Raw genomic sequence first — 11,114 nt, forward strand, 5'->3', positions numbered from 1 at the left:
TACGAAGAGTGAGGGGCTATCTGTGTGTACGGTGGCCGGATATAAGCGTAAACGGTGAAGTGATGACGGATGGGAGAAGTGAACGCGCCGATGACGTTCGGGAAAAACCGGAGTATGTTTTATACTGAAAGCTGGCCGGGCCATGTCTGGTAAACAAGCGTCTTCGATCCCGATATGGCGTTAGGCGGTATAATCGTTGGCAGGTAGTGGGTGGTCGTGCTCGCCGTTCATGTGGCTATAGCGTCGGTAGTGTCTGTCGCTGATCGGCCATGACGATAAATGTGTCGGTATGGCCTTGGTCGATCAAATCCCACGCCGTCGGATTGTTGTCCTTGTTATTATTATTTTTATTCATTCACATTGTATATGAGGCCCGTGGGTCGCACTATAAATAGGACACCCCTCTTTGAGGGGTTGGCTCCTTTACATTTCAAGAACATTTGTAAGAAAAGAATCTCATATACTTGCTCTCCTCATTTACTCTTACCAAGGTCAGTTTTCCTTTCAAGGATTATTGCTAATAAATATGTCTGATGCTATAAAGATCTACATCTTTGGTCAGCCCATCCATTGAGAGCCCAATCTCTATTTCCTTTAACTTACATACTGATTAACAAAGACATATCCTATACCCACTTTACAAATTAATTGATTACCCAATTTGGGGTAAACAAATTTAACTTGAAAATTTTATTTTACCTTTAATAAAATAATTTATTATATAAATATTTAAAGTTTGTTTTAAATCATATATTTCAAGAATCTTTCTTTATAAATTGTGCAACATAAATTTGAGACCAAAAGGATTACTATGAGAGAAACAGTGTCTACTGGTCTTTTCTTAAAAATGTCACTATAACCCTGATGCTTTTCAGCCAAATTATGATTTCAAGGACAACGCGAGGATTATACGAAGGAGGTCGAGTTTGAGAACAAAAACTATGACTCGGACTTGTCGTCTCCTTTACATTTGGTTCTATTTTTCCTTTAACAACCTTTGAAGTTCATCGACACAGACTATCTTAAAGAAACTTAACAACCTTTGAAGTTTATCGACACAGACTATCTTAAAGAAACTTAACGCAACACCGTAGGAGAATGTGAAGACGGAGTCACATAAAAGGTAAAAATTTACCACAACCTAACGATTATATCAAATCAAGTATCTTTCATATACACATTTAACACTTAATCATAATTAAGTGAAAAATACGTCTACTTTAATTTTTAATTACTAAAATTAAAATGCTTAATTTGGTGTAAACAAGTACTATATATGTAAAAGGTATGTGAAGGATAAACAAGCTCTAGGATCTCAAATATTAAGCCAATCCAATGGATACAATTACCCGGACAGGCTCGCAGCCTTCAACCATGGCCATCTGTGTCATAAGGCGGTCCACTGTCTTCGAAAATTGAAATGAATTTACCTACTGCATTTTAAGAAGAAAATAAAAGGTATGATATACAAAACTCGTCAATCCCCAAAAATAGCTATGCTACTGCTACATACTCGTAACTTCTCCGACATGGAACATTCTTCTGTCAAGGTACCAACACTAGCATGATTCCAATGATAAAATCCCGTGACTGGTTGAACAAGTGCCAAGCAGTATAGCACTTGAATCCCATAATACTGAATCAATAACTAATCTAATGAGGACCTGTGAGAACCTACTTATACTTATTACCAAATCGACCTTCTCTCCTGGTCCGCGCCCGCCTATATGATTTTTGCTGTCCAACTGACCTTCCAGCTCCAGAACTCACTGCTCGATCATTCCGGCTCACAATTTTTATGGGGTGAGCTTCTGTGTTAAAAACCCACTCATCCAGGGGAATGACTGAAGAGGGTGAGAAAAGAAGATAGAGATATTTAAGAGTCTCCGCGAGAAAAAAGCTCTGCATCTTATTGTCTTGCACACCCGTGTTAACCTGGGAAAAACGCCGACAGCACATTAAAATTGGATGTCCAAAATATCATTGTATCTCAAGTCCTGATTATTGAAAAAGCAATTCTGGTAAGATATCACAAGCAACTCCCTTATGCCGGGAAGTTGCTGATGGATCAAGGAATAATCCATTTACCAACAAACACAAACTTGAGCTACCTATGACTGACAGTCATTGACACATATCATCAAATTTACATTCCACCCTATAGTTTAATTTCATTCTTGAATCTTGATAAAAGAGGATCTTATATGTTTCGGCCTTCCCCGTCTTTTCTTTTTATTATTTTGCTTTCCCTACCACAATTTTCTGTATAACTGAAAGAAAAGGTTTTCCAAGAAGACAGACCGTCAAGCTCCTGCTGCCCCACAACAAGTTGAGCCAAATATGAGAAGAAGCAACGTAAGTCAGAGGTAGATAGGATGGCTTGCTCAATGTTTCTCCGATAGTGTTGGCATATATATGTGATGGAAGCTTTCAAGATATCAAATTTGAGAAACCAATCTTTGATCTCAAGATTAAACAAAGAATAGTCTACATGCTCTTTTTTCTTCTTTTCTTTTAAGAATGAGAATAGACTCATATATTTACTGAGCCAATGCAAAGAAAAAAAGATGTGTTCTTTTCTTCATGAGTTTTATCTAAGAAATTTATGAATTGAAAAAATGAGTTTGAATGGTGGTTGTTCCAATGGGAAGATCTAGAGAAAAGATAGTGCAGCAGGTACTGGAGGAGGTTTGCGGGAGGGGGAGATTTTGGGTGTGATGGAGCAAATAGTGGATGATGGAGGTGGTGGTGGAAGAGGTGCTGGAGGAGATAGTGTCACAGGCTATGGTGGTGGTAAGCTGGCGCTGAGGTGATGAGAAAGAGAGGGGGGGAGGAAAAAAGAAAAGAACCCATAAAAAGAAAATAAAAAGATACATTTTTCTACTTTTTTCTTTTATTTTTCTTTTCTTTCTCAGAAAAAGAATAATGTAGAAAATTTCTTTTAGTATAAATATTGTTAATTAGAATAAACTTTTAACAAGGAGAGTGAGATACACTCTGCCACATCAACACTTAGCAAGTAAATAATTCAATTTCGGGATAGTTCAAGGGTAATAGGACCATAATTCTATTGTTAGGAAGATGTGTGTTCAGAAGACACAGCCTCCTAACAATGACACTAAAACACACTGTCTTCATTAAGAATTGCAAACGCTCAAAAAGGAGAACAAAAAGTACAATGCTGAAGACATTGAAAGGCAGATAATAAGGAAGGCATATATCCAGTAGAGTGGTGGACCTATTACCCAACGAGTTTTTTGATCGTGCACCAATGGTCCTCAGGGATTTCTCGGTTCTCCAAAAATAGAAAAAGGCATATATCCCACTTATAGAGATCATCTGAAGAGGTGAATCAATCTGAACAAACATCATCTATTATAGTTAAAAGAGTCTGAATTTGTACTTACATCTTTAAGTCCAACATATCCAGATTCTATTCTCGAGTTCTTTTCAAATGCTTGAAATATGTTCCAACCCCACTCTTGGTATGTCTTGTTTCCAGTCAAACGCCAGAGGTAGAACAGAGATTCGACTGTTTCTGGCCTTAGTATGTTCCACGATGTGCCCACAGTCATATCCTGAAAAGCATTAAAGAGGAAAAACAACCACAAATACTTTATCAGCATAAGCAAACAGCGATGAAAAATATGTACCAATAAACTAAGTAATCGACCTGGCCATCATAAAAGAAATAGTTTTCTCCTGCCAATTTTGTAGGTGTTGACTGGTAGAAGTTATAGCAAGTCCAAGCAAGCTGCAAGAAGAGGTCAATAGATGCAGTGAAATAGCAATATTCAAGCTTTCTGTTACTAATGAGCAACAGTGGAAGTAGTCACTATATGATAGATTAAGCCCACTACAGAGCCTCTGTGCCTTCTTTCCAAGGCACTAATTTATCTGTAACAGAAAGCTAGAAGGTTGAATTGTTAAGTCAGGACATACAGGAGCTGAATGAAAATGCTTAGTTTAATGACACCAGGTAAACATTCAAAATGTGCCTCTGCCCAACTTAGGATTCATAAAGGCGGCTGGAAAGAATCTGAATCTTGAATATGGCATAGGTTATTTTATGCTTTACCTTGTAGCGCCACCAAATAAACAAAAGAAAACCAAAGTAGGCAGAATAATGTCCAATGTAATCTAAACAACCTCATGCGAAACTTCATGAGAGACCGATGGTCAGATAAGAACTTAAGTCAGACCACTTTTTTTTTTTTTTTGATGAGGAACTTAAGTCAGACCATAGTTTGGTGCTCTACGAGTTCAAAGTACCTCTTCTGCCAGCGATAAGAACTTCTGAGACTCGTCAGGACCATAACCAGACGAACCTAAAGCTAACATTCCTGGAGCAAAGCATGCAAGTTCATCCATCTGTATAGAATTCAAAAAAGGGTATTAATATGATTTAGAATAACACACATGACCAGAACTCCCTTCTACCCATTTGAACCCTATACATCACCTTGTCTTCTAAAGAATCTCCAACCTTCTCACAAATATAAGCAAAAGATGATGGGGAAGTCCTTCGCACCAAGCTTAAAAGACCTTTCATTGATGTCTCCCACATTTTTCTGTTTGAAAAATTAAAGAGAAGAATTGTATTTAATATGCTCGAGATTGCAAAAATTTGTAAAAGAACATCCTTCACATTTAAAATTTCGGGAAAGATATGTGCATTGATATACTTTGACTTGGTCCACGTTTCTGATCCTTTTGGTTCTAACTAAGCAATTAAAACACATTCTTTCAAACAATAACCAATTTCATTTTCCTCCACTTCAGATCAGTAAAGCATACGGAGCTAGCTTTGCTTTCTCAAAGGAAACCCCAGTTCTTTGCTCTTCAAATTAGTTTCAGCAAAACAGCTTACAACTGCTAATCAAGATAATAGCCATAAGGACATCCTACTCTAAATTTAGTAGTTTTGGCTAGTCTAGTTTGACCAGCAAGGAAGATAAGAAAACAAAACTGTTTGAAACTTAGGATTATTGTGTCTGAATTTTTAGAGCTATGTCAAAGTGATGCTTGGAAGATATAACAAGAGTACAAAAGTGCAACACCAAGAGAGTACTCTATTTACATGTTAAGCAAGATTATAAGTTTAGCACTTTTAGGAAAAACTGATGGAGTACATAAGGATGCCTTCATTAATGCTCCTCAAGCAGCTCAGTTTTGAGATTATGCATTTATCAGAACGATATTAAAAATAGCAGTAAACGTTTTGATGAAAAATGGCAGAACAGTTACTTAGCAGTAAATTTAATCACTCTTACTCTGATATTTATAGTATATCGAATGGTAATAGATAGCTCTAATCATTCAGGTCTGTTTTTTTGTATTAAGATTACATCAACTCTTCAGCAAGTTGTCATTGTTACTCCTATATAGTGTTTTTTTCTTTTCATGTTCTGTCTAATTCATGTCTTTCTTGCTTGGGCATCTTGGTCTATATATGTAAACATCTGAATAACATTTCTATTTGTTAGGCTATGATGCACGACAAAGGACTTAAGTATCCTAGCCTTAGTTTATACATAATATCAGCGGAAAAATAAAGAAAAATTTAAACTTAAGCTTCTTACCTGTAGTGTCCCACAGCAGCTGTTCTGTTTCCTTGTATCCAGACCTTGAGTAAATATTCATAAAAGCTGAAACAACATCTTTTACTATAATGTACAAAAGAAACCAAGGAAAACTAAATGCCAGTTAACAGAGGGATATGTGATACCAGTCCATTCCCAGTTCAGATTATCAGATAAGTAATATGGAAAGATAATCAAAGGTCATTCACCTGTCCCCCATGGCCCCAAACGTTATAGTGGAGTATACAACTGTCTCTCCCTCTGGACTAATGTGTATTGGCAGCAAACCATCATTTGGGAAAGTTCTACTGATTTCTAAGATAACATTCTCCACCTGGAATAGGAACATATGCCATTCGGTCACTAGCAGAACATTGATTCAAGTATGTGTAGCTTAATCAATTTTCTGTCATGCCCATTTTATATTTTAGTTTTATTTAATAGCTATCAGGAGTATATTTTGAGAACTTCTATTGGGGAATACCTTTTGTTGATACTTTAAGTCTCCTGTCCTTTGCGAAAGAGCAATAAATTCAAGCTGCTCAGAGGCAGAATCTGCCAGGATACTATGACCCTGAGAACAGGGAGCACAATAGTTTCAGCAATTGTACGCTAAACTCCAGATATATCATTATGTATATGTGTTCGTGCATTGCAAATTATATATTACATGCCATGAGCCTGAAATATTCAGATTTCAAAAAATAGTCATTGGTATGCAAAGAGGACTCTGTCCAAGTGTTTAAAAGGAAAAAATTAAAAAGTTAAAAAACTATTTCTCCCAGTGGCTGCACAACATCCTCACCCTGCAGCTTCCCAATATCCCCCAAAGAAAGGAAATAAACAGCACTTAAGAAGAAAAGAGTTGGATTCACACTGGAGAAATTTCAGTAAAAGGACATCGTTAAAAGATGGAAGGCTGCATAAACAAGTCAAAAATATATGGGACAGTTTCTTAGAGAACTGCAAATTGCTAAGTTGCAGAGGACATGTTTCTCCTGCAACCTGGAGTCAGCTGGGAGAAAACAAGGGGTGGATCACAAGACCCTTTAAGTATATTTTAAGAAAATTAGAGCATTTCTCAAGGTAACGCACGATTCTTCGTTCACGCAGTTCCCTTTTGGATACTCTTCTCCCAAGCTAGGATCCCATCCATGCTCTTCATGGAAGATGGGTGCTGGGTGCAAGATAAAGCATCAAATGACTTGTCAAAAAAAAATTAGAATAACGTCCAGCATGAGATATTTGAGTATACACTTATACTAGACAGAGAATAAACTTGAATTTGGTAGAGTTCAGAATTACCGCAGTCCACCGATGATTATGTGGATTCCCATGTAACAAATTGATAATGTTGTAAGGGATGCCAGTGGGCGTATTCCATGCAGGCAACAGTCTGTCAGCAATATCTTTAGCCTTATCTAGGAAAAGCTTATCACCAGAGAGATCATATGCACTAAGCAGTCCACCAACAACTCTGTTATTGAATTACATAGAATTTAATCAGTGAAGACATAGAAATATAACATCTAAGCTGATGGATGTCAGGAATCTAAGCAAACTCATTATGAAAGCATATTAAACCTTATAAAGCAACCTTATGGTTGTCTCAAAAACACTGGCGTCATAATTCTTGTTGAAATCCAGGGAGTTTGCAACCCACCTGCCATCAGTTCCTTGTTAGCCACAAGCAATCAACTCTTACATGAAGCACAAAAATATGGAAAGTTACAAATGTCTTCCACTTGGCAATATTGTTTCATAGATAAAAGAATGTAATACATAAACCCTAAAACCTAAAAGTAAAAGGGATATGAAACTGACACTTCAATGATTTTGGGAAGTCGAGATGCCACACATAAAATCCATAATCCAAGGAAACACAGAACTCTAAGCAGTCTCTCTCTGAGTGAGGACTTTGGGGAAATTGGGTGTTGGGCAGGAGGCAGGTTGGGATAACTGCATACTTTAATCGGAGAGATGACAAGTAGTATAAAAGATATTACTAACTCAAGATGCATTTTAGCTTTATCGCATACATCATTACTTGATTCTGGTGATTCGTATTCATGTTTAAATAAAATTTTAGCAACTCATTTTCTTCTTTAGGACAAAACTGAGACCATGAGTAATATTGCCAAGCACAGCCATCGTTATTGTGTGCAGAGGAGGATCAGCGCCAAATAAGATAAAGTAGAAGATGGGATGTCCACATACACAAAGCTGTTATTCACATAAATAAAGCTTCAATCTAGGATAAGAAAGATAAACTCGAGGCTTTTAGAAGCAAGAAAATAATAACTCACTCTCTAGCTCTCTGAAACTGCTCATCCAAGCCCATGATATATAGTGTGTCAAGAGAATCAATTAATGTTGCACCAAGACCACCAAAACTGTCAACACCATTCTTTGTTTGTGGCTGGCATTGCAAAAGTTTAGCACGACAATCAAATGGTTGCAGGCACTTGTCAAACAGAGGATTAATATCTAAAGTACCACAAGAACGTAGCAGAAGTAGATCGAAAAGTATCAAGGCAAATTAGCAGCCTCTTAGATTAAATATTGAACAACAAATAAAAAAAGGAACTATCTGCCAGATTTTCACTTCCTTTCTGATTCTCATAAAATATTATATCACCATCAAAAGTCAAAGAGAATTAATTCCACATAGATCCTGTCTCTTAGAAAATTTGACCGTCTAAGTCCGCCTATAGGGTACTTCAGGAATTTTTGGAAAGCAAACCGGTATGAGCTTCAGGGTGAATTTGTTCTTAAATCAAATGTTCAGTCAAATGAAGACAAAGAAAAAGGTTAGCAGAGAGTCAAACAAAATTGTATATGAAGCTACGCGATTCCATCAAGAATAGGAACTGTTCAACATAAATCTATATTACTCGGAGGCAGAGATACCCTAATCATAAACAAACTGCCCCAAGATTTTACCTCACAGTGGCCGTTTAAGAAGAACAAGAAATATCTTGTGAAACAAAGTACTTATTGCAGTGCATAGTTTCCCCGTAAATGATTGCTTAATATTTCACATGGAAGTTGTTACAAATGCAGAAGATTGAAGTTTTCACTTTTGATTGCACAATATGATCCTCCCTCAAACCTTTAACCAAATGATTCTCCATAAATGAACTGTTAGAGAAGTTATCACAAATGCAGAAGATTGAAGTTTTCACTTTTAATTGCACCATATGAGCCTCCCCCAAAGATTTACCTCACAGAGGCCGTTTAAGAAGAACAAGAAATATCTTGTGAAACAAAGTACTTCTTGCAGTGCATACTTTCTCCGTAAATGATATGTTTAATATTTCACATAGAAGTTGTTACAAATGCAGAAGATTGAAGTTTTCACTTTTAATTGCACCATAGGAGCCTCCCCCAAAGATTTTACCTCACAGAGGCCGTTTAAGAAGAACAAGAAATATCTTGTGAAACAAAGTACTTCTTGCAGTGCATACTTTCTCCGTAAATGATATGTTTAATATTTCACATAGAAGTTGTTACAAATGCAGAAGATTGAAGTTTTCACTTTTGATTGCACAATATGATCCTCCCTCAAAGCTTTAACCAAATGATTCTCCATAAATGAACAGTTTAATATTTCACAGAGAAGCTATTGCAAATGCAGAAGATTGAAGTTTTCACTTTTAATTGCACCATATGAAACTCCCTCAAAGCTTTAACCGAATACTCCTCCCTCACAGACAACCTTTTTAAGAACGACAAGAAATGTCGTGTGCAACAATATAACTATTGTGCCTTATAAAAAAAAAACAATATAATTATTGCAGTGCTCATTTCCTTTCTCCATAAATGATTGTTCAATATTTCACAGAGAAGTTAAATGCAGAGGATTGAAGTTCACTTTTGATTGCACCAAATGCTGCTCCCTCAAAGCTTGATCATAGAAAGAGCTTACAGGATCATAGTGTTATCTTCATTACCAGGATACTCAAAATTTTCGATGAACTTCTCGAGAATCTAACTGTATGAATAATCTTCCCCCATCAAGATAACTCCTAGTGTTCTAAAACCTTACTTCGACATGAAAGGATTCTTGAGATGAGAAACAATGATATGTTACTTCATGTTTACTCAAAGAGTGGACATAGGGGTAAATGAGTTATTATAAAGTGCAAAGCAACTCAGAGAATTTTCCGTTAGATCAATCGCAAAAAGACAAACTTAAAGTAAAGAAAGACAAGATTTCTAGCTAAAGAGGTAGTCACTTTGGAATGACCAATCTCACCATTCATGTCAAGTGAGAGTATTTGGAGAAAAATTGTAAAATGGGAGTAATAAATAACTGAGACTTTACTTTTTACATACTTCAGTTTTGAGGTAACTCCTTTTTCAACGCATTTTAGAAACCCTCGAGTACAAAACCTTTTTTAACCAGTAATCTTGAGTACAAGATATTATTCATATTTGAGACTTCACTTTTTACATATTTAAATTTTGAGGTAACTCCTTTTTTAACGCATTTGAGAAACGCTTGAGAACAAATATATTTTTATCAGTAATCTTGAGTACAAGATATAACTTAGTTCAAATAAAAAGACCTTATCCAGGTAGGTATAGCTTAGTCCTCAACTTGTAGCCAAATAAAACCTAAAACATACACCAAAAAAAAAAAATCTTTGATCAAAAGAACATACACCAAAAAGGATGAAATACATTTCAGGACCTAAATTGTTCTATGATTGGAATGAAGCAAAAAAGAAAGAAAAGCTTGATCCAACATCTTCTGATGAAGTAGAAAAGCTTGATCCAACATCTTCTGATGAAATATTAAAGGATGAGAAAATATGAAGACTTTCAGTTTAAATGGTCACCTTAAGGTAAAGCATAGAAATTGTTCACTATCACTCGAAACTTTAAAAAGTAGAGAAAGAAAATAGAAGAACATCAATCAACAGCTAAACCATTTAAACGCCCTACTGAGATGCCTCCACCAAAGATATGACTGTTGAATGACTAAATACAATGGAACAGGGAAATCTTTGTACAAAGAAAACTTATAGGAGCAACAACCTGACCTGAAGTTCATCGTGGCCCCATGCATATTTTTCATATGAACTCCAGGCATGACGCATAGCATCTTTCACTTTTTCTCTTCGTTGAGCATCAATGGGATCATCTGCGAAATCCATTTTCTTGCCCCCATCACCACCACTGCGACTAAAATTCATCTTTTCACCTGATACACTTCGACCATTCTTCAACTCTTCCAGCTACAATGGCAGCAAGATCATTGATGGAAACAAAGCCAGCAATTAAATCATGATGAAGAAAACAGAGCGAAATATTTGATACCCTATGAGTTTTGAAAGCAATAACAACAAACAATAGAAAACCAGATGACTTTGCAAAACAAGAGATGTTCATATATGCTCTTTTCCGACAAAGACCTACCAAGCCCTAAAAATAACATTGGTCGCGACAGCATACACCTGCCAGAACACAGATGGACCGCCCATCTATGCCTTCCACCCACCCTCTACCACATCCCCCATCACTGTT

The 11,114-nt window shown here is 36.4% G+C and overlaps 1 protein-coding gene across 4 annotated transcripts; it reads right to left on the minus strand.

Moving 5' to 3' along the window:
- Positions 1 to 1,290: 1,290 nt before the first annotated feature.
- On the minus strand, positions 1,291 to 11,006 carry LOC132052159 (mannosyl-oligosaccharide 1,2-alpha-mannosidase MNS1-like). 4 transcript variants are annotated; one of them, XM_059443537.1, is made up of 12 exons: positions 10,631 to 11,006; positions 7,889 to 8,001; positions 7,180 to 7,245; positions 6,888 to 7,059; positions 6,067 to 6,156; positions 5,792 to 5,916; positions 5,583 to 5,648; positions 4,463 to 4,571; positions 4,273 to 4,371; positions 3,674 to 3,754; positions 3,408 to 3,578; positions 1,291 to 1,935 (listed from the first exon to the last, which is right to left on the minus strand). In XM_059443537.1, the coding sequence occupies exons 1-12, from the start codon at positions 10,781 to 10,783 to the stop codon at positions 1,675 to 1,677; spliced, it is 1,506 nt and encodes a 501-aa protein (XP_059299520.1). In that variant the 5' UTR covers positions 10,784 to 11,006; the 3' UTR covers positions 1,291 to 1,674. The 4 variants fall into 4 exon arrangements, with proteins under 4 accessions (XP_059299520.1, XP_059299524.1, XP_059299523.1 ...); XM_059443541.1 differs by having other exon boundaries at positions 10,626 to 10,764; XM_059443540.1 differs by lacking the exon at positions 10,631 to 11,006 and adding an exon at positions 9,536 to 10,619.
- Positions 11,007 to 11,114: the final 108 nt, after the last annotated feature.

Source organism: Lycium ferocissimum, chromosome 4 (assembly GCF_029784015.1).
Source record: "Lycium ferocissimum isolate CSIRO_LF1 chromosome 4, AGI_CSIRO_Lferr_CH_V1, whole genome shotgun sequence".
Classification (NCBI taxonomy): domain Eukaryota; kingdom Viridiplantae; phylum Streptophyta; class Magnoliopsida; order Solanales; family Solanaceae; genus Lycium; species Lycium ferocissimum.